A 22,828-nucleotide genomic window follows, 5' to 3' on the forward strand; every position below is an offset into this window, starting at 1 on the left:
GCCCTAGTTTTAAAATCAAATGCATTCTTGAGGCAGAGCTGCTGTGAGATATCTTTCTGTACACTGTGAATATATGTTGCTCTCATTGATTGATAAATAAATAAAACTGTCTGGCCAATGGCAAGGCAGAATAAGATTAGGTGGTACATTCAACTGAAGAGGGAGATGAAGAAGGGTGGAGTCAGGCAGATACTTCGAGCTGCTGCCAGGAGAAGCAAGATGTGAGAAAACAGGTAACAACATGAAGCCATGTGGCAATGCATAGATTAATAGAAATGGGCTGAGTTAAGTTGTAAGAGCTAGCTAGTGAGAAGGCTGAACCAATAGGCCATACAGTTCATAATTAATATAAGCTTCTGTGTGTATATTTGGGAGTGAATGGCTGCGGGACCAGGCGGGACATAGGAAAACTTCCAGCTTCAGAGAGCAGCACCTCTGGATGTTGAACTGCTCCTCTGGATTTAGCTGTGAGGGTGCACATGCCCATGTCCAACCTCCTGACCCTTTGGAGGGAGGGGCCTTATTTCTCTTCATTCATTCGTCCTGGAAGGATGGGATGTGGTGGATAAAACCCCAGCTTTCAGCTCCTCCTGAGTCTCATCGTGGTGTGCTTCTTTAAGGGCATTATTAATGATGGGCTTCCCTGCTTCTGATGATGACTTCTTTCTTCATCCTACAGCTCAGCCCTCACACCCTGCCTCTCGGGAGCTGCAAGGACACCCTGTCTGTCAGGAAGGGCAACCTCACTTTCCATTTGGCCGAAAGCTGGAATCCATCCTACATTCAATTACTGCTACTCTTCATTTTGAATGTTTACTAAGTGCTAAGCAGACGTGCCAAGTCCTTTGTATAACACAATAACACAGTGAAGAACTTATCATCCCCACAGGAACTGGCTCAGGAAGGCTCCATATTTTGCCCAAGTGTGAAGCTGCTAAGTCGAGCGAGGATGCTGGTCCACATGGGGCTCTCAGGCACGACCCCTTTGAACGATCTAATCCTGTGGTGTGGAGACTAGTGCTCTCCTGAGTTCCACGAGAGGGGAAATGACTCCAAGAACCTAGGTGTATTCCATTCCCACTGGATGTTCAGCTTGCTGAAGCCAACTCAGACACTGGCTTGCAGCTGAAATCAGTCCCTTCAAGTGCTTGCTGCATGGGGCCCAATCAGCCCAGCTTTCAGCTCCTCCTGAGTCTCATTGTGGTGTGCTTCACCAAAGGCATTATTAATGATGGGCTTCCCTGCTTCTAATAATGAGTGACTTCTTTCTTCATCCTATAGCTCAGTTCTCATGTCCTGCCTCTCAGCAGCTACAAGAGCATCCCGTCTGTCAGAATGGCTAACAAATTCACAAATACTGCAGTAAAACTGGGTGAAATCTGTGGCTTCAATCCAGAGCTCTCTCCAAGTCTTCCTTTTACCAGCATTATAGGTTGAGCAATGCCAACAACCAGCTAAGGGTGAAGGTCCCAGACAGGGCGCTGCTGCCCAAATGGTATCAGAAGGTGAAGACCTGGAGATGCTGTTGGCTGCTTTGGTGCTGGGGATTGAACTGACGCTTTGCGCACACCAGATAAGTTCTCTGCCTCTGAGCTTCACACCTCCGGCCATACCCTGAGTTTCATATCTCCAGTTAGACCCTGAGCTTCACACCTCCACCCATACCCCGAGCTTCACACCTCTGGCCAAACCCTGAGCTTCACACCTCCGGCCATACCCTGAGTTTCACACCTCCAGTCAGACCCCGAGCTTCACACCTCTGGCCATACCCCGAGCTTCACACCACTGGCCATACCCTGAGTTTCACACCTCCAATCAGATCCCGAGCTTCACATCTGATTAGACCCCAAGTTTTACACCTCTGGTCATACCCTACACTTTATTGGTATTTTTTCTACTTGAGATTTTTCTACTTTCTTTAAAAGATTCATCCTGTGTATTCACCACACCTAGTACTTTCATGTGAGTGTGCACTGTATATTGAGCATGAACTCCTTATCTCTAATACTCTTCTTTCTTCACTCTTGCTAGTTATCAGAGTTCCCCTAAGTAGTTCCACTTTTCCTTTCATCAAACACACACACACACACACACACACACACATTTATGTATGGTTTCCCCCACACATACTAAAAATGGAAATTTCATTTCATGGTCACAGAACCAATAAAAAAAATGGCTTCATTTAAAATATCCAGCCTTTCCTTACAAAGTAAATGATTTTCAGGTGTTTATAACAAATCCTTTATGTTTATCACATTTTATATAAAACCTGGGAATCTCAAACGACAGAAAACATATGCTGCTTGTCTTACTGAGACCGGCTAATTCCCTTAATATGATCATTTCTGGTTATATCAACTTTCCTGCAAATGACATGCTTTGTCCTTCATAGTGGCACAGATTTCCACAGTGTACAGACAGACAGACACTTCCTTCTCCATCCTCTGCTGTTGGATACCTGGGCTGTTTCTGTAACCTGGCTACTGTCAATAGTGCTGTTGTAAACACTGATGAACAAGTCTCTGAGATGCTGGCTTTGAGTCCCTCGGGTAGACACCAGGCCCTGCACTTCTGACAGCCACTAGAGGTGGGAACGGGGAGAGGGAGAAATCAGGCACAGGCAGACAAAGACAGACAGAGGAGTTCTTGAAGACTGTCACTTGTCAAGTGTCTGGCTAAATGTTTTGGAAATATTAGGGGGCTGGAGCCATAGTTCAGCAGTTAAGAACACTGGCTATTCTTCCAGAGGAGCCAGGTTCAATTCCCAGCATACATATGGCAGCTCGTAACTGTCTGTAACTCTTGTTCAGGGGTTCCGACACCCTCACACAGACACGAATGCAGGCAAAATACCCATGTACATGAAATAAAATAAACTATTAAAAAATTAACTATTAGGTAGTAGTCAGGAATTAAAGTCATGAATAGAGGCCCAAATGAAGAATGTGTTCATTATAAACATAGGAATCAAAGGATAATGTACTTAAGAGTAATTGTCAGGTCATCATGGTGCAGGGATCCTTGCAAAATTCATCAAAAATTACATTGATTTATTACACGTGTGTGTGTGTGCATGTGTGTGCATGTGCGTGTGTGTGTGTGTGTGTGTGTGTGTGTGTGTGTGTGTGTGTGTGTGTGTGTGTACATGTGCCATGATGCAAGTGTGGGGGCCAGACAATTCACAGGTATTGGTTGTCTCCTGCTATGCGGGTCTCAGCTATTACGCTCAAGTTGTCAGGCTTGGTGGCAAGAACATCTTGATTGCCCTCCTTACAAACGCTGAAGTGACAGTGGCCTGCCAGTGAGCTTGGCATGTTTCTTAACTGGGGCTCTGCTGCAAAGTTCTAAGGGATAAAAGTGACAGAGTCCCTTCCTCCCTAGACACCAGTTCCTGTTTGCTTTTCCCTCAGACACTGCGGTCAAGAGGAGTGCTCTCCTATATTCCAGAGAGGTGAGTGGTAGCTCGCTGTTAAAAACCCCTGCAGAACCATCTTGACAAAGAGGCAACATGATTATGGTGTAATTCTAAGTGACCATGACTGTTGAAGGGGAAGATTTACTCCCATGGTCACACAAAGAAACGAAGGCCATCAAAATCCACTAGAGAAAAAGCACAATCACGTCACAACTTAGCAGCGGTGGGTAGGCATCTGAGAAGAAAAGGATGAGGAGATAGGCACCACAGTACAGACCGTACCACCAGACCTCACCACAGCTGCATTAACAAGCGACCTGCTCCCTTTCTGTGGCACACACTGTGTCTTTGACTGTTCTGCTGCCCCTGTAGTTCCTGGTGGGGCCGGTCAACTTCCCAGATAAGTGTTCTGCTGGCTCTGACTATGGTTTAAATGAGACATGTCTCCTGCAGGAACATGTGTTTGAACATTTGGTCTCCAGCTGGAGGAGCTCATGTGGGACATTATGGAACCTTCAGGAGGTGGGGCTTACTTGGAAGATGTTGATAATTGGAGGTGGCTTCTTCCTGTCACACTCTCTCTGCTTCCTGTCTGGCTACAATATGGTAGTTGCTGCATGCTCTCCTGCCACAGATGAGCCCCATCCGTTGTCACGCCTTCTCACCATGCTGCGGTCCTTCAGAACCATAGTTCAGATCCCTTCCCGCAGGACGCCTCTGTCAGGTTTGTCTTGTCAAGTGATGGGAGCAGTGACTAACACAGCTGCACTGCGGAGCTCACCGCCACTTTAGCGACGGGGTGGGATGGCTGCTAGACACAGGCCGTCTCCTTCCCAGCACTCTAACTACCCAAGGCAGAACTTGGGTGTAACTCTAAGGGAGCACTTGAGTTTATACCCCATTAAAGCTCCCATTTGAAAGTTATAAGCTGAAGCCACATCTAACAGTCATGACAGTCTCTGGTTTTCTCCAACACACTAAAAATGGAAAATTCATTTTATGGTCACAGAACCAATAAAAAATGGCTTCATTTAAAATATCCAGCCTTTCCTTACAAAGTAAATGATTTTCAGGTGTTTACAACAAATCCTTTATGTTTATTACATTTTATAAACACTGGGCATACTGAGAAGAGTTTCTTGTGTCATGAGAAATCATAGCATGGACTGGAGGCCTAGGTCCTTCTCTGTGACATTTGCTTTTAGTTTCAAATTTAGGTCTGATGTTTTTCTTTTAGAACCGAGGTCAAGATAGGGTGGCAAGTACATTCCTTTTCTTTTAAAATTATTATAAGTACCATTAAGATGTTTAAATCATTATAAAAATGCTGCTAAATCTTATGCAAATGATTTAATACAGATCGATGAAACAAAAATTGCACTTTAAAAATTGTGTACATGAATAAAACTATCTTGTTGTGACCTCAGGTCAGAGACATTACAGTGAACTTTGAGGAAAGTTGGTCTCGGTGCCCACCAGAGTCACAATGCAATCTTGTAAACCGACCTATATTCGTGTCAAAAGACCCTAGGAACCCACTCAACCTCAGGGATGTGTCAAATGATCTCTAAGGCTCCTCTCCATGAACACCTATGAAAAGCACTCATCGATTGGGTCTGAAGAAATTCTGAGATAACCAAAGTTGATCACAAGCAGCACAGGATTTGGGGTGATACACTGAAACATGAAACAAAACATTAACTGTACCAACCCCCCAAAAGCTCTCAATCTTCCTTAGTAGGCAAGGCTCCAGTCATAGTCACAATGGGACTTCTTAATACTGACATTCCTGTTCATCTGTCACCAGCTACAAAACAGCAACAATAATAAAAACCAAGTGATGCTAGTTTCCAACCTCTAGATTTGGTTGCATAAGTGACCCTGGGTGTGAGTGCCTGGATGAACACACCAGTCAATCAACAAACATTTGAGCCACTGCAAGCCAGGCAGGACCAAAGTTCAATAGGAAAAACTCAGGTAGTCGTGTTCCTGATACAGATCAATGTCGATCATGAAGTTACATCAAACCCACTGCTGAGCTCTGACATCACTAAAGGTGTCTAGTGCTTGCTAGGAAGGGTGCCCTGTACTTGTTATTTGTTTATTTATTGAATATCCTTAGGGAACCTTTGACATGAATATAATGTTTGAGGACCTCAAGTCATCAAGAGTTCTGCAAATATTCTAGGATCTCTTATTGAGAACAGGTATTTCTCTGCATTGTGCCCGAAGGTCTCTGGAAGGTTCTGTAGGAGCATAGCACAATCCAGTCATGCAATATCTGGGAAGCCAAAGGGGGATCCTCTCTTGGGAAACCTCTGTAGCAGCAAGGACCCTTCGTGGATAGCCACGTAAATGTCTGCGATGATCTAGTGTCAATTCTCAGGCTGTACACATCCTGGCTCCAGCCTTTTGGACTGCCCTTTATGCACCCTACCCAACCCGTCCAAGCAACTCCATAGAACTTGTGTACTTAGGTCTTCTCAGGATCCTCACTCTTGCTTTCTCTGGGATGCCCTTGGCTATCCTGGAACTCACTCTGTAGACCAGGCCGGCCTCCAACTCACAGAGATCCACCTGCCTCTGCCTTCTGAATGCTGGGATTAAAGGCGTGCACCACCACTACCTGGCTTCTCTGCTCTTCTAGTTCATGCATATTCTTTGATCTCACTTAAAATGCCATTATCTCCACTAAGGCATCTATCTATCATCCATCTCCCACTAGGAGTTTCTCTTTGTGCTCTGAATCGCCACACATGCTATCAGTCTCTTCAGCTATTCCTCATCTTTTAACTTGGACATCAGCATCGTTTTTCATATGTTACTTTCTAAAACTGAAGAGTACCAGGTCCACAGTCCTGGTCTTCCTGATGTTTGTATTTCTAGCAGCTGTCTTAGTAACTTCATAGGTTTGAAAGTGGATTTTCTACAGCTCTAGGTCTCAGTGAGGTGTCCAAAGACCAGTTAACGGGGGAAGCATGTGGGAAGGGGCGCCTTTTCATTTCTGTTTTTAAAAACTACTTGTTAAAAAAATTATTTTATTTTATTTGTGTGTGTGTGTGTGTGTGTGTGTGTGTGTACATGCATGCAAGTGAGCATATGTAGGCCCAAAAGGGTATTGGAACTCCTGGAGCTAGAATTACAGACAGTTGTGAGCTGCCTGACATTGGTGCTGGGAACTGAACTTGGGTTCTCTTAACCTCTGCATCTTCTCTTCTGTAAAAAGAGATTCTACTAGATAGGGGGAAAAAAAAGAACCATTATAACAGATGTCAAAATCCATGGAGAGAGGGATCACTGGTGCTGCCTCTATGGCTTTCTCCTCCGGACAGAAAGAGATGCAAAGGTCAACTCAAGCAGCAAAAAGGTACAGAGTGGCTCTCCACCAAGGAAGGTGGTCAAAAGACAAAAGAAAGGCCCTTCCTCCTGTGTGTGCTGACTTTTGATTTGGGGGATGCTGAGGATTAGGCCCTGGGCCACATGCATGCTAAGCATGGGCTTCAGCACTAAAGTTACAATCCCTGCCCTTGACCAACCTTTTTAACACTAAAACTTGACAGGCATCTCATCCAGCTCTGAATTAAATTTCTCCTGCTCCCATCTCAAGCACAGAGGATGTGCTATTCCTTCAGATACAACACTGCTTTCTACCTGGTAAGTGATCCAGTGTCTCCAGCTTACTCTTCCCTCCTCTGTCCACACCCACTTTGTCTGTGAATATGGCTGGTCTACCTATAAACCATATTCTGAACCTCATTTGTCCCTCCCCATCACTGACAGCTGCTACAGGTGTAAGTGTATGTCACTTACACCTGTCATGACTGCCCCTTTCCTGGCCAATTCCAGCCAATAGCAAGTCAAGTTTAATGATCCGCCATTAGATGCTCTCAGAGATTCTCCACCAACATAATACAACTCTATCACCTGCCCACTGAAGTACCCGGGCTAGCATCCATGTTTCACTCCAAACAAGTACGTTTATTCATCCCAGTGATCTTTAATTGGGAACTTTTTAAAGACAATAAATGAGTTGACGACTGGGCAGAGACAGAAAGACTGGCACACCATTCACACAGAAGTGACTTACGGCTTCAGATTTGGGAGGCACTGGAGGTGGAGGTAGGACGATTTCTGAAGACTTCATCGTGGCTCCCAGGGTCGCAGGGGCAGGAAGAGAAGAGGTTGCACATTTGGATCGCGTGGGGCCCCTCAAGGGGTCACATCTGCTCTTCTCACTGAGCGAGCGAGTGAGAGGCTGGTGAGTGGGCTTGCCTTCCTCCAGCCATAGCTCTTCGTAGGGAACTTCTGGCTTCCCTGGGATGCCCGCTGACTCCTCATTAGCTTCCGGGAAAAGGTAGTCGCTCCCACTGTCACCAGAGTCTTGATAGGGAAGGATGTCATGAGGAAAAGGGGCCCACTCTCCCCCGAGGTCCCGGCAGCCGTGGAGGTTCACCTCACTGTTGCCATGAAGATTGTTGCCGTACACACAGACTGAGAGCCGGTGGAAGGACTGGGTGAGCTCGTCGCGGGCATAGCTGAGGGAACTGGGCAGATGGTTGTGGCCGGAGCAACGGCCCTTTTTGGGACTCTTACAGTCTTCACTCCAGTCCGTTTTCACATCACGAACAGCCCGTGAATACTCATCAATGTCAAACTGCTCTTGGCAGACACCAAGCCAGTGATGGACTAGTGTTTCCGGCCACACCTCTCCCTTCACCAGGTTTTCCGGGAGGCTGAACTTGGGGACGGTCAAGTGCAAAGGGAAATGCATGGGGAGGATCTTGTTGTTACGGAGAACACAGCACACCACTACTGTCTTGGTCTGGATGTTCACAAACTTGTAGCGGTGTCCTTCTCGGATGAAGTGGAGGTCATAAGGGTTTCTGGGTGGAGGACTGGGCACCGTCACATTCACGGGGAGCCTCGTCTTCTCCACGATGTTTCGGATGGTGTGCTCCCCTTCCTGCATCTGAAGTTCCAGGGGACTTCGGGTGCTAAACCTGCCCTTGCATTGGAATGGAAGGCTGATGCTTTCATTGGTCCGGTGATTCATGCAAATGAGGCAGGGCATTTTACCTTTCCCCAGCTTGCTGATGGAATTGAGCTTCCCAATCTTTTTGAAAATTGTGTTGAGTCGCGACTTCTCCTTGAAGGTCTTCGCATAAAGGATTTCTGCCTGCCCCATTAGGGTGAGTTCATCCCCAGTACACAGGGTGATGTTGTAAACTTCGGTGTCTTCATTGCATTCACCTGACGCAACCTACGACGTGATAAACCGAATTCCACATTAGTGACGGCAAACACACACACACAGGCCAATGCAATGCTTCAGTGTAAATGTGGATGATCCAGTTGTATGTACATGGCTGACAACAGCCATGTTTTTCTATTTGCTACATACATGATTTTGGAGAAGAACTTGAGTGAATGTTGTCAAAAGCTTTCTTGTTTTTTTTAAAATAACATATCTAAATGCATTTTGATCAGAATCACTTCCGTTTTCCTCTCTCAAGAACGGTTCTCCTTCCCAATATGTTCTTTCCTACTTTGTCTTTTTAATTTTTTAAATAAGCTACAGAGTTAACTGTGCTTGCCTGCATGTGAACGGGTGTGGGGTTATTTGCCAGATCATGGATGGTTTGATTTATCAGTGGCCATACTCCAGAAGGGAGATGACTCCCTTCTCCCAATAGTCATTAACTACCAATAGCTCCTCAGCTAACAGAATACTCTTGATGTAAGACAATATTAATTTAGACTTTAGTTTATTATTGTTTTTTTTTTTTTCTTGGTCTTTTTGAGATATGGCCTCATATAGCTGGAGTTGGCCTCAAACTCACCAGGTAGCTGAGACCACCTCCTGCCTCTAGGTCCCGAGTGCCAGGATTAAAGGCATGTACCACTACTTCTGGTCTATATCACATTATATAACAGGTTTACCCCTATAGACAGAAAGAGGTCTACTTGATGGATAATTATTTTGGAATATTAACATTATATTTTTGCTAACATTTCCATTAAACACTGTAGAAAAGAATTTTCTTTCTGCTATTAAGATTTTACTAAAGTTTTGCCTGTTAAAAATTTCCTAATTAATAAGTTTTTAAAATTTGGAACTGGGACAGAGGATGAAAAACATTAGTGTGTGTTGCTAGATATGGAACCCAGCTTTGAGCAAGCTAGACAAGCGGTCTACCACCAAGTTATACACCAAATTCCTAAAATGCTTTATTTCTCCATTTAAAAATCATTATGCAAAGTATTCATGTTCACTGGAAGAAATATAAAAAATAAAAATAACACAAACCTATATTACTTTCCTACTTCATATCATCTGTCAAAAATCTTAATAAATAGAAAAAAAGAAATGGTATGTATCAGTTACCTCAGAGAGATATAAAGCCATACATTTGAGTTTTCAACCTCAATCTCTCCATTTTCCCATGTGCATACTTCACTAATAATAACAATCATCTAATGTGTTTATCACACAAAGATGGGTTTTATTATGCTTTGACCAGTTCCTTTTTGTTTGGAAAAGAGGTGGTGACTATAAATAGTACTGCAGTGAAAAATTTCACAGTTCAGTGATGTCCATAGGAAGTGGCAACAGAATCAGAACTGTGGGGACCGCCATGTGCATCTGAGGGGACAGAGGACCTTTGCTTTTCATCCATGCTGTGCATCCTTAGTTTCTTTATTCGTGTTTTGTCTAAGAGCTTTGGCTACTGGGAAGTGTCAGGTATTAACTCATTTCTTTGGGTCTCTTCTTAGCAACTCTTTTTTTTTATGCAAGTAAATGGATTTCACACTATATAGTTTTTGACTTGTTCCTCAGTTTTAATTTTGTAGCTTCTCTAAATGATTTTTTTCTTTTTTATAAAAATATAGACAGTATTTCCAGAATTATCTTTTGTGACTTATTCTGGGGTGCTATGCTTCTAGCTGAGGAGCAGTGAAAAGATTGCAGGGAGAAAGGAGGTCATGGTCCTCAGTGGCGAAGCCACTGGCAAGTTACCTTTGCTCAAGTAAATAACACCACCCGTGCTCAAGCAGGCACCCTTAATTAAATGCACTAGATCAAAAAACCACCAGAGTAGAATGGGGACTTGTCACAAAGAAAGAGTTCAGCTCGAGGAAGACAAGAAAGAATAATGGAGAGACACCATCAAAGTATATTTACATATATGTATGAAATTATTAAAGAAGAATATGGACCAAGACTACTCAGGGAGGTCAATACAGCCATGGCCGACTGGAGGAGAATCTAATCCAGACCCAGTAGCTCTGGCCACTGCAGAAACTACTGTTTCTTTTCTAAGGGAAAAGCCAGGAGGCTGTTTCAGTTGTTACTCCACACACTAATGACCCTAGAAGATATTATTTCTCCTGTGATAGCTATTCCAGATGTCCACACCCATGAGTGCTCACAGAGGGTGCCTGTACAGACTGGCATGACGGTGTGAAAATGTTGTGGTTAGCAAACAGAAGGCTGTGTACATGTGTGACTGGATATATAAACAGCCCTTTGCTCAATCTCCTGGGGTCAGTAAAGGAGACCTCCCTCTTCTACACTGTCTCTCCACCCCCAACGAGCCTTGTGTTGCTGTCTAGATTACAACAATTTCTTTTGGAGGCTCCATTGCCTACTGTGGTCCTTTATCATGGGCGGACAAGACGAAGCTTGTGATAGACTAAACGGACAACTCCTGGGGCCTGGAGTCCCAGACAACAGACAGGGAAGAGAGACCGCAAAGACCCGAAACAAAGCTGAGGGAAGAGCCAAGATGGCAAGAAGCTACAGAAGGTGAAGGTGAGCACTATAAAGGCAGAAGAGCTATACAAAACATCTGGATCCAGCAGCTGGAAAAGCTCTAGGTAATGGCTGGAGGTTGAGCAGCAGAACGGCTGTCAGGGCCCCTAGGATTAGCTGCTGAGTGCTTGTCTGCTGCCTTCTAAACTAGGGAGTGGCTCACAGCAAGAAATGCACACTGTCTACTTGGGATGTCCCCGCACACAGAGCAACAGAACCCTCTGCTGATCGGTAGCGAGTCCAAAAAAGTTCAATGAAATAACATAGAGGATGCATTCAGCAAAGGCGAAACACAAAGACTTATGTAGAATATTCTCTTTTGCTTAGAAAATGGTGCTTATATTTTCTGCTTATTCATTTGTTTCTTTTTTTTTCTTTCTTTTTTTTTTAGAAAAGAAGAAACAAAAAACAAAACAACAAGGTGACTTACTTTTCAAGAAGGTACAGGGAGAAACAGGGTAAAGGGAAGCAGAAGAAGAGAGCAAGATATGTGACATTCTTGCTGAGCCTGGACTTTCAGACGCCACACACTCAAAGCAGCTAGCAAATACTGTGTTTCCTTTAGGAGAGTCTGTTCTTCACAGCAGAACGTGAAGTAGAATCTGAGTGAGCTGACTTCAAGTGCATTGTAGAACAAAATCAGTAAGTGTGTGGATATTTGGGAGTTAGAGTTGGGGATCAGTGAGATGCTCAGTGGGTTAAGGCACTTGCTCTGAAGCCCGATAACCTGAGTTTGAGTCCTGAGACCCATGTGGTGGAAGGAGAGAACTGACTCCTGCATGTTTGCTTCTGATCTCCACACAGGCACTGCTGTGAGTGTGTCAACACACACGTACAAACAATGCAATAAAAACCTAAAGAAGAAAGCTGCAGTTTTACTACAGAAGAAGAGGCAGAAGTAACTTCATGAAAAACAGGAAGAGTGAAAAAGAACCCCTTCCAAGCTGGTTTAGAATTAAGCTATCGGAAGACATGTGCCTATACACACTCTGACAAGAGAACACACAGACACTCATAGAGACAGACACAGACACACAAACACACACAGTCTCCCTCACTGCCATTCTCTCTCCTTATATCCCAAACCCAGCACCCAACAGGACCCAGGGCTCTTTGAAGAAATAACGACATTAGTGTGAGCTGGGGGTGCAGGATGAGCCAGGAAACATTATAAGATGATGAGGGTATGTCCAGAGAACAGGAGATGGCCTGACTTAGCTCCCACTGACAAAATCTGGGACAAACTGAGAACCACAATAAGCATAATAAATTATATAATACAATAAATCTACCGAAGGAAACAGGATGAAGTTTATACTGACAGCCAAAACCACAAACAGATGGGGGAAGCTGGCAAATGTGGAGGAATCATGGGAATGGAGGAATCTTGATTTTTCCCTTACCACCTCACAGTCATTTATAGGCGATAAACTACGAAAGCTTGAATAAAGAACAACTCATCCAAGGAGCTACTGCTGGCTAACAGCTGCCGGAGGAGGAGAAGGAATTTTCTCCAGTGGTATAGCCACTGGTAAGTTGCCCACAAGCCCCACATCCATGCTCATGTGAGCAATGATAATTGAGTACGGTGGATCATCAGCAAAAAGACAAATATAAAAGTAAGAGGACACTTGTCAGAAAGTGTGGGAAGGAGGTAAGACAGGGTAATGGCAGAGAATGTAGTAAAAATGCATTATATACAGGTATGAAGTTGTAGAGTAAATAAAAATATTTAAAAAACAGGTCATATGTATGGCCTTAAACATCTTCCTCTGGGACAGTGGTACTCAACCTGTGGATTGCAACCATCTATCTCCAAAATATTTACATTATAGTTCATAATGGTAGCAAATTATAATTATGAAGTAGCAATGGAAATAATTTTATGGTTGGGGTCACCACAGTATGAGAAACTGTATTAAAGGGTCACAGCACTGGGAAGCTTGAGAACCCCTGCTCTAGAATGATTATGATTGCAAAGAGGACGGATAGAAAAAGACAGTGAAGAAACTGGACCAGCCTTGACCGAAAGATCAGAATTAACAACACCCAAGAGATGTAGATCAAATCTGTACCCCGAGGTGCTCATGAGTTAATTCCAAGCTATTACTGAATCTACTCATGAACTATCAGACACACCCAAACTGAGAAACATTCAGCCTCTTTTCCCCACTCTGGGAAATCTAACCCGGGTATCAAGCAGGCAAGTGCCCTTCCACTGAACTATGCCTCAGTCATTCACCTAAAAGACAAAGGCTGAAAGACTGTTTTCAAGTGAAATAAAGAGAAATAAGAAAACAATACAATTTAGTTACTCATGGTTGGCTGGCATACATTTTGTTGCTGTTCTGTGTCTCACTACATAGAAACTAACAGAATTAAGTTATTTTTAGAAGACTTCTGTTTTTGTTTATGTGTGTCTATATGTAGATGTATGCATACATGCATGTGTCTGCAGAGGTCAGAAGAGGGTGTTGCAGGAGTTCCCAGTGCCGGTCAGTTCCCCCATGGGCTGGGACCCTTGTAACCTGGGTACTATGGAAGAGCAGCCAGGGCTCCCAACATCTGAGTCTTCTCTCCAGTCCCAATCTTGAGTTTCCCTTCAATCAGTTCTCTCTCTTTTTTATTTTTTATTTTCTTCTTTTAAAGATTTATTTATTATGTATTCTGCCTGCAGGCTAGAAGAGGGCTCCAGATCTCATTACAGATGGTTGGGAGCCACCACGTGGTTGCTGGGAATTGAACTCAGGACCTCTGGAAGAACAGTCAGTGCTCTTAATTGCTGAGCCATCTCTCCAGCCCCACAATCGGTTCTCTTGGAGTTTGAGAGTATACCTTACATAAGTGGTGAAAACAATGATCTTCAACTTTTCAGTTTTCACCTGTCCTTTCTAATGACCTGGTGGTGGGGGAGTGAGTGTTTTAGGCTACTGAGGTGTCACATGACTGCGCTCACCATTTCAGTATACGACTGTGAGAAACACACTGGCCTGAGATAGTTGTCACCACAGGAGTAATTAACCTTCCAATTTTGGTTTTCTAAGTTTCTACAAAGAAATTAATTTTTAAATCAATTGCTATTTCACTATTCAGTACTATGGTCATGATTTTTTAAAATTTCAATGCACTACTTTATGATTCCAGCAGTAGATTCCCAAATTCTAAAATGACTACATGCTTGAAATAATTTATACATGATTATGGTGCATCTCTGGCAATATTGCACGATCCTCTCTGATAGTGTTTGCTTTATGGTTTATAGATTTTAGTCACAGAGGAGAATGGTCTACAGTTTTATTAGTCTGTCTCTATTAGGTCTGGGTATCAGGCTTAATGTTCATGGAGACTGAACTTTTTCTTTGCCAATAAAAAGTGTCTGCCTGAAGTGATCTATGATGCTCACACTGGTTTCCGAGTAGCAAATGCCAGTGTGCATCTAGAAAAACTAGGCAGAGACATCTCTGTAAATAACTTATCATTACAAGTAATCTCTGTGTAATTTTAATTGCTAGAATAAGCAATTTGTCAATCAACATTTGTACTATAAAAAATAAACAACTCTGGTGTTTCCATGGTGAAGCGGATTTTTCCAGAATAGTCATTGTAAATACCTGATGCCAACACAATCTTATTTCAATGGTGCTTCATGCAGGGGTTTAAAGTCCATTTTGGGTGACTCACAGAAGCATTATTATGTTTTAAAGACTAGTCTCTGTTTCCTTTCAGTCAGTATTCACCTACCTGCCCTAAATGTATTCTCTGCTTCTACAATGGAGTAAGGGTAAGAATATTTATTTGAAATAATTTGACTGTCCAAGAAGCTGCATAGGACAGTTCCTATGAGCCCAACACTAAGAGTCTGCTAACTACTGATGTGATTGTGCCACACTCGTGATCATGTACAGGTGCATGTGTGTACATCCATGGGTGCACATGCATGTGTGGGAGCAGTATGGAGACCGTCAACCCCAGGTGTTGTTCACTAGGAGCCACCCTCCTCTTTGTGGTACCCAAGGCTCACCAAGTAGACGAGGCTGGCTGGTCAGCAGCCTCAAGGATCTTTGTGCATCTGTCTCCCTAGAGCTCCGAGTACAGCACGTGCCATCATGCCTGGCTTTTTACACAAGTGTTAGGGATCAATCCAGTTCCTCATGCTTACACAGCACACACATGACTCAACGAGCCCCTTTTCTAGCCCCAACTTTCTTCAGGATCTGTAGCTTCAGGGCTTCAGTCATCTTATTTTCTTGACTTCGGTCTCAGGAATCCTCCACCGTTCATTTGGACTTTTAATATATAAATATATATATATATATATATATATATATATATATATATATATATATGGCTTTTGATTTTAGTTAGCACCTAGTTAAACTTGCAACCATGCATGCAGGTCAAGGGCCAGCAAATTACTGTCCGTGGTGGAAATCCAGCCGACCATCTGACTTGATGAGGACATTGTCACACCAATCTGTTTATATCTCGTCCATGGCCGCTTTGTCCTGACAAAAGCAGTGTTTGAGTATGTGCAAGCAGCTCCATGATCTACAAACTCTAAAATATGTATCATCCTCTTTTCCACAAAATCTTGCCAATCATGGAGGAGACCCTGGCCTTTGGAATTTGGTTGGCACAATAACACTACTAGTTAACACAACCATGAAACCACAGAGTCTGAGCCCTGCCTGAAACAGGAAGTGACGTCAGACAAAGTGTTTAACATCTTAGGGCTTCTCTCTCTTCACCTGTATTTATTCTGCTGGCTAAGTGAACACACATGGACAACCACCCATAGTTCTCGGCATGCGGAGGTACTCAGAAAACAGAGGCAGCATAGCCATTCCTTGTTTCAAGAACACTTGATTTATTCTGTATCACCTTCACCTTTCACAGCCCTGTATTTCCACATGGGTAAGTTTTCATCCACCACTGTTTTCAAGCCCAGATCGCTACCTGTAAGCATTATGTGTACCAAAGAGAGCTCAAGTTGTTATCCAATGTGTTACCTCGGAATAAAAATGTCGGAATAGAGCCTGATGTATCATTACAGACATATCCCAAAGGGAATGAGTCAGGATTTCCTGATTTAGAACAGACTGGTGTACGAAGCTCTCAGCATAATCACTACACTTCCTTCTTAGTCTTGTGAAAAACTCAGGGTTTCTGAAGACATGGTGCTCATGATTTGAGTCTCTCTCTACGTCTGTTTCTCTTTCACTGGGTAACAAACCATCTTCAGTTAGTAGTCGGGGAATCAGTAATGCTTCTCAAACCTGAAGAAATAGAAAACCTTTCTCTTTCTATCTCCCTTCCCCCACCGAAGTGCTGAGGACTGAACCCAGCACTTTGTGCATGCTAGGCAAGCACTCTAAACTCCCACCCCCACATCTGTAAAGCGTATGTTCCCTCCTATGCAATTAATTTGTGGCTTCTACTTTTTCCTAACTTACCTTTATAAACGCACACTTTTTAGAATGAAAAAATTACAAGTTGAGAAGTGTCCTCCATGAAATACACTGAAAGAGGATTTCAGCCAGCATCTGAGACATGGAGCAGACAGGACGTGCACAGATTCAACAGAGCAAAGCTTTCCTTTGGAAATGTCACTATCTGGGCACATGCAACACTTCCGCCTCCACCGTGTCTGTGTGCTTGGTAATTCAGCCCTCTTTCCACATATAAAATGCATAATGCCTCTGAGCACAGGTTGCAGCTCTGTGCCTCCAACTCTGGTGCCATCACGAATGCTGGCAATTAGTCCAGCATAAGTTATGACACTACTGGACCTGTGGTCAGTGACTGGGACAGAGGAGGGATCCCACAGAGAAATGCTCTTCCTCTGGCCACGGAGCCTGACATCTTCTTAGGTTTCCATGCATGTGATTTATTTGCCTAATTTTTTTTTTTTTTTTTAACTGCAAAAGAAACAACGTGCTGTGTCTAAGTGCTTTGGTATGCGAGCCTGGTTAACATTTCCAGTTTCAATGTTTCCTGAGAGGAAGTAATTCAAAGTGTGTTATCTAAACAACTCTAATAGGTCTAATCCAGGAAACGATCAGGCTTTTACTGCTCATAATGCCACTCAGAATTAATACCTCCACATCACTCTAAACCACTGATGTAAAGTGTGCACACGGGCACAGACACACAGACATCGCCTCCTCGCCTCCCTCTCCCCTCTCAGCAGTAGGCAGTGTGTCTCTAATAACCAAATAATGAAACGGAAGAGCTGAACAGCAGCAACAGAAGGGCAGCTGAACTTCAGTTCCTCAATGAAGGTCTGAGTTAAGAGTGGCAATGGGAATGGAGGCCTTCGAAGTTAGGCTTATTTCTTTGCTTCAATAAAGTAATCATTGTGGTAAAATTTAAAAAAAAAAAGAAACTCTGATTCTCAATAACAATAATTGATCTCACAAGTATGTATAGACTAAAGACACACTGTTTGATATCCAAAACTACAAATACAGCTGTCTTCTGGGGAAAATGGTAACAACTAGTGCTTTAAGAGTTAAGGTAACAGGACAGAACACCTGTGTGGCCTGGACAGGTGTCTCCATGATGGGTAAGGTGACCTGCTGACGTCCCATGCAACCTAAGTCAGAAGCTCATTTTTCAGTAAAAGGGGTGGGGGAACATGTAGGGCCCTAGCCCCCATTTTGAGTAACTGTTGCATTGCTTGCTGACCTTGACCTTGATATCCTCCTTATGCTAATTCCCTGCGAGATTCCACCCTCCTGCTTAAGGGAAGCTCCTTGTCTGTGTATCCAGCATATTGGGGGTTAACAGCTTAGATGTAAGATTGTAAAACATCAGAAGCAGGGTTGGGGATTTAGCTCAGTGGTAGAGTGCTAGCCTCAAGGCCCGGTTAGATCATCAGCTCAAAAAACAAAAACAAAAACAAACAAACAAACAAAATCAGAAGCGAACTTCTGTCCTCCAGGGTTCTCGCATTGTGCTGTAAGCCTGTATTTAAGACCTCCTCCCTCCTTCAATAAATGGCATTCAGCATTGGGGGGGGGGGGAAGGAAAAAACAAAGAAGAAGAAGAGGGGGTCAAGATCATGATGGGGGGAGGTGGGCGGTGGGCGGTGGGGGGGGGATCATGATGGGGAAACCCACATGGGACCGAACTAGGCCCGCTGAATGTGGGGGACAGTTGTGTGGCTTCATCTGTTAGCGGGGTCCCTGGCAGCAGGACCAGGACTTATCCCAGATGCATGAACTGACTTTTTTGGAACCCATTCCCTGTGCTGGGATACCTTGCTCAGCCTTGATACAATGGGGAGGGGCTAGGCTCTCCTTCAACTTGGTATGCCGGACTTTGTTGACTACCATGGGAGGCCTTACCCACTCTGAGGAGTGGATGGGGGTAGAGTGGGAGGGAGGTGAGGAGGCGGGAGAAGGGGATGGAGGGGGAACTGGGTTTGGTATGTAAAATGGAAAAAATTTTAATAAATAAATATATTTTAAAAAAAGAGTTAAGGTAAGTATTGAGTGTGTGTGTGTGTGTGTGTGTGTGTGTGTGTGTGTGTGTCTGTCTGTCTGTCTGTCTGTCTAACAAGAACTAGAGAGGGATGGCAAGCACAATGGTCCTGACTTAGTGGTGACGGCATGGCAGACAGCTTGCCAACTGGCAGGTTCTCAAAGGAGTTAACAAAGCCTCAGCAAGCAAGCAAAAAAAGCATCGAATGGTCCTGAAACACTAAAATAATCAAGCCCATAATTGTACCCAGCTTGTATCCTCCACGAGTTTTGACAATATATGACATCTGACTCATTCTAAGGAAACCATGTGATTTTTAAGACCAGCAAACAAAACCTGGCTATGTCTAAAATGTACTTGTTCTCTTAGTCTTCCCTTTCCACCTGACAATGCGTAGGCGACCATCCTTTCTAACCTATGTGGTGCAGAGTCGAGAACAAAGCTGTGTGCTGAGGAGGCTCTCAGTGACCACCGGAAAGGCCATGCCAGTCGGTGAGGCTTGGTGGAAAAGCCAATCAAAACTATACAGTGTGGTTCCCAGTTCCCAGCTCAGCAGATCAGAGACGGGAAGTAAAACTGGAAAAGGGAGTATTTAAGGCAGGTGTCCCAACAGACACAGGGGCGCCACATCACTCAGATGGGACCGTAAAATACTGAGTGATCAGGATGGAGGGTCTCCCTGAAGCAAAAGTCAAACATTTCAAGAGAGTGTCAACAGATTTTAGAGCAGGAGATGAAGGTACATTTAAATTTTCTTAATTTTAAATGACAGAAAAGGCTACTTTAAGAGAGTGAAAGGAAATCACACTCATTTTTGAAAGCACTTTGTTAAAATTCACAGCTACCCTGAATGTTGGTTGTCTAGATTACCTGGCCTTCAAGATTCTGGAGATAAATGCTGGAGCAAATCAGACCTAACCTATTTTGAATAATCCCAGGAAGAATGCCCTCACTGACATTAGCTGCTTCAAACGCAGGGGCATGAGGTCTCTGAATTACCATGCCAGTAATTTAAATTAGGAACAGTGAGTAGCACTGAACTATACTCCCAAAACAAAACAAAGTGACAATCAGACTGTCCCTTAAACTCACTACTTAGCTGAGGGTAACCTGAACTCGCCCTTCCTCAGCTGGGTATGTCTGATGTCTCTGCCAAGGTTGGCTGGGATTACAGGTGTGTACTACCACATCCAGCCTAAAAGAAGGTGTATCAACTGCACAAACTCCTGGGACAATGGAAAGTATGCTCGGGTTACAACCAAGTCCCACCTCAAGCACACAGATAGAACAAGGCAGAGCATAAGGGTGGCTGGGTTGGACTAGGAGACCCGGAATCCATTCTAGACATGACTGACTGAGTCACTGAAGTCAACTAATGTTGTTGGTTGTTTTTTCAACATTTTTGCTCCTTTGACTCTTTGGTTATTCAGGGCCCTTTGCTCTTTTGGGGGGCCCATCACCGAGCTCCAAATAAATCACACACAGAGGCTTATTCTTAATTATAAATGCCTGGCCTTAGCCTGGCTTGTTTCTTACCAGCTTTTCTTAACTGATCCCATCTACCTCTTGGCTCTGGGCTTTTTCCTTTTCTTACTTCTGTGTATCTTTCACTCTTACTCTGTGGCTGGCTGTGTGTCTGTGTGTCTGTGTGTCTGTGTGGCTATGTGGCTGTGTGGCTGTGTGGCTGTGTGGTTGTGTGGCTGGGTGGCTGTGTGGCTGGGTGGCTATGTGACTGTGTGGCTGTGTTGCTGTGTGGCTGTGTGGCTGTGTGGCTGGCCCCTGATGTCCTCCTCCTTCTTGTCTCTTGTTTTTTTTTTTTTTCTTGCTCTTTCTTTCCAGATTTCTCCTTCAATTTATTCTCTTTGCCCGCCAGCCCTACCTATCCTTAGTGGGTGCCTCTCCCTTAGGCCCCTGATGTTCCCTTGATACCAATATGCAGGGCTATCTGTGGAATGGTCCATGTTTGTGTTTATGTGTACATTTATGGGCATGGGTGCATGCCTGGTGTGTACTGTTCATGTCTGTATCCATGTATCCCTGTACTAAGATGGTGCTCACACGTGTGTGTAGTATAGGCTTGGCAGGTACCTGCTGCTTACTAGGGGTGGAGCTTCAGGGGTGAAGCACAGACAACCACTCCTATAATCCTTCCTCCTGCCTTGCTGGTGACCCATCCAGCTCTTTATTAGATAATCAGGTGTTTTAGACAGGCAAAGTAACAAATGCAACATAAGCAAAAGTAACATACCTTAAAATAATATTCTACCACAAACTAAGGCATTTGCTTCTTAGTTTTTATATTTACTAAAGGGAAGAAGACTAGGGGATGTCTAAAGACGACCCCCCTCCCTCAGATCTAAAATCTACGGCTACAAAAACTCAAACCTCACACTGTTGGGTTGTTTACAGTATTTGAATATTTGATTCTTGAGCACATTTATCAGTATCAAGAAATTATCAATTAGTTCCTATGAGTCTTACATGATTAGTTACTTATTTAGAAAAAGGCATCCCTGGACAGCTTATCATTAAGAGAATTAAGAGAAAAGGAAAGGAAAGAATGTCATCTCTGACAAAACAGACAGTTCTGGACACTACACTAAGTCAATTAAGCTAGGCACACAAAGACAAATATTGCATGTTCTCACTTTTATGTGGAAAACAAAATCAAACAAGTAGCAAGGGACAGAATGAGACATTCCCAGAGGTTGGGGTTAGGGATGCTGAGCTGTTCATCATTTCAGCTGGATAGGAGGAAGGACTAAAATGTGAGGTAATGGATGCTAGCCAGCTTGCTTTGTTCATTATATGCCTATCACTTCACACTCTACAACCACATCTAGCACCACCTGCCCCTTACAAGTAGATGTAATTATTATTTATACCTTTCTAAAAAATAGATATCCCAAGATCCTTGCCCCCACACTATAGCAGCTCTGTTGCTTGGCAATGACCGCTGTCCTGGAAAGTTGGTCAACCCGACACAGGTTAAGAAGGGACTCTCAATTGAGAACATGTCTTCATAAGATATGCCTGTTGGCAAGTCTGTAGTACATTTTCTTGACTGGTGATTGATGTGGGAGGGTCTAGCTTACTGTGGGCAGTACCACTCCTTAGCTGGTAGTCCTAGATGGTATAAGAAAGCAGGTTGAAGAAGCCATGGGGAGCAACCCAGTAAGCAGCCCTCCTCCATGGCCTCTGCAAGAGCTCCTGCCTCCAGATTTCTTCCTTGTGTTCTTGTCTTGAATCCCTGGATGGTAGACTACAAGCTGTATGAGGAAATACACACTTTCCTTTCCTTAATTAAAAAAAAAGAACTATCTTAGAGCAACCATCCTAGCCTGCCAGCTCTTACAGTCTTTCTGCCCCCTCTTCCATGATATTCCCTGAGCCTTAGGTGTAGGGACTGTGTTGTAGATGCACCAGTTGGTGCTGGACATTCCTTGGTCACTTATTCTTTGCTTTCTGACCAACTGTGGATCTCTCTAGTAGCCTCTGTCTGCTCAAAAACAAACAAAAAAGGCTTCTTTGATGAGGGATGAGAGCTATACTTATCTGTGGATATAAGGATAAGTGTAAAGAATACAGTTAAAAACTATACTGATTTTTGAAAATAGTAGTGAAGGTTTCTCCTTGAAGTTCTAGGACCTCTGTCATCACAAGTAGTTGGCTAAGTCTAAAGAACCAAGCAATAAATTCCCTCCATCCCACTGAGTGGACCTTAAGTTCATTTGGACAACTGTTAGTTGTTCCCAAGAATATATATGTCACTATTACAGCATTGTGAATATCTTGCCATGTTGGTCATTGTTATGGTTCACAGGCTTTACAGCTTGTAGGAGTATTGATTACTTCTCTGCTTGGCAGTTGGCATAGCTCAAGTTGTTTTTGATCATGGTGTTTACCACAGTAACAGAAACCCTAACTAAGATACCTTCAATGTAGCACATCCCAAACACAATAATCAGAAGATCTTTATTCTTTGAGGTCTGGGCAAACAGAGAAGGTGACTGTCCACATCTGACCAAAAAAAACTTCACATGTCTGAGTGGGTCACTTTATTTGAGGTAATGCCAACTTGTCATTTTGCTTCTGGGGAAGTGTCTGTTGAG

General features: G+C 43.7%; 1 protein-coding gene across 2 annotated transcripts in view; it reads right to left on the reverse strand.

Annotated features, from left to right (window-relative positions):
* The window catches only part of Garem1 (GRB2 associated regulator of MAPK1 subtype 1), a 178,518-nt gene that overhangs the window by 18,021 nt on the left and 137,669 nt on the right, over positions 1 to 22,828 (reverse strand). For both annotated transcript variants that reach the window (XM_036204972.1, XM_036204971.1), the window contains exon 4: positions 7,506 to 8,678. In XM_036204972.1, coding sequence (XP_036060865.1) covers positions 7,506 to 8,678 — 1,173 coding nt within the window. The remainder of the gene's footprint in view (positions 1 to 7,505; positions 8,679 to 22,828) is intronic.

The sequence above is a fragment of the Onychomys torridus genome, chromosome 13 (assembly GCF_903995425.1).
Source record: "Onychomys torridus chromosome 13, mOncTor1.1, whole genome shotgun sequence".
Lineage (NCBI taxonomy): Eukaryota > Metazoa > Chordata > Mammalia > Rodentia > Cricetidae > Onychomys > Onychomys torridus.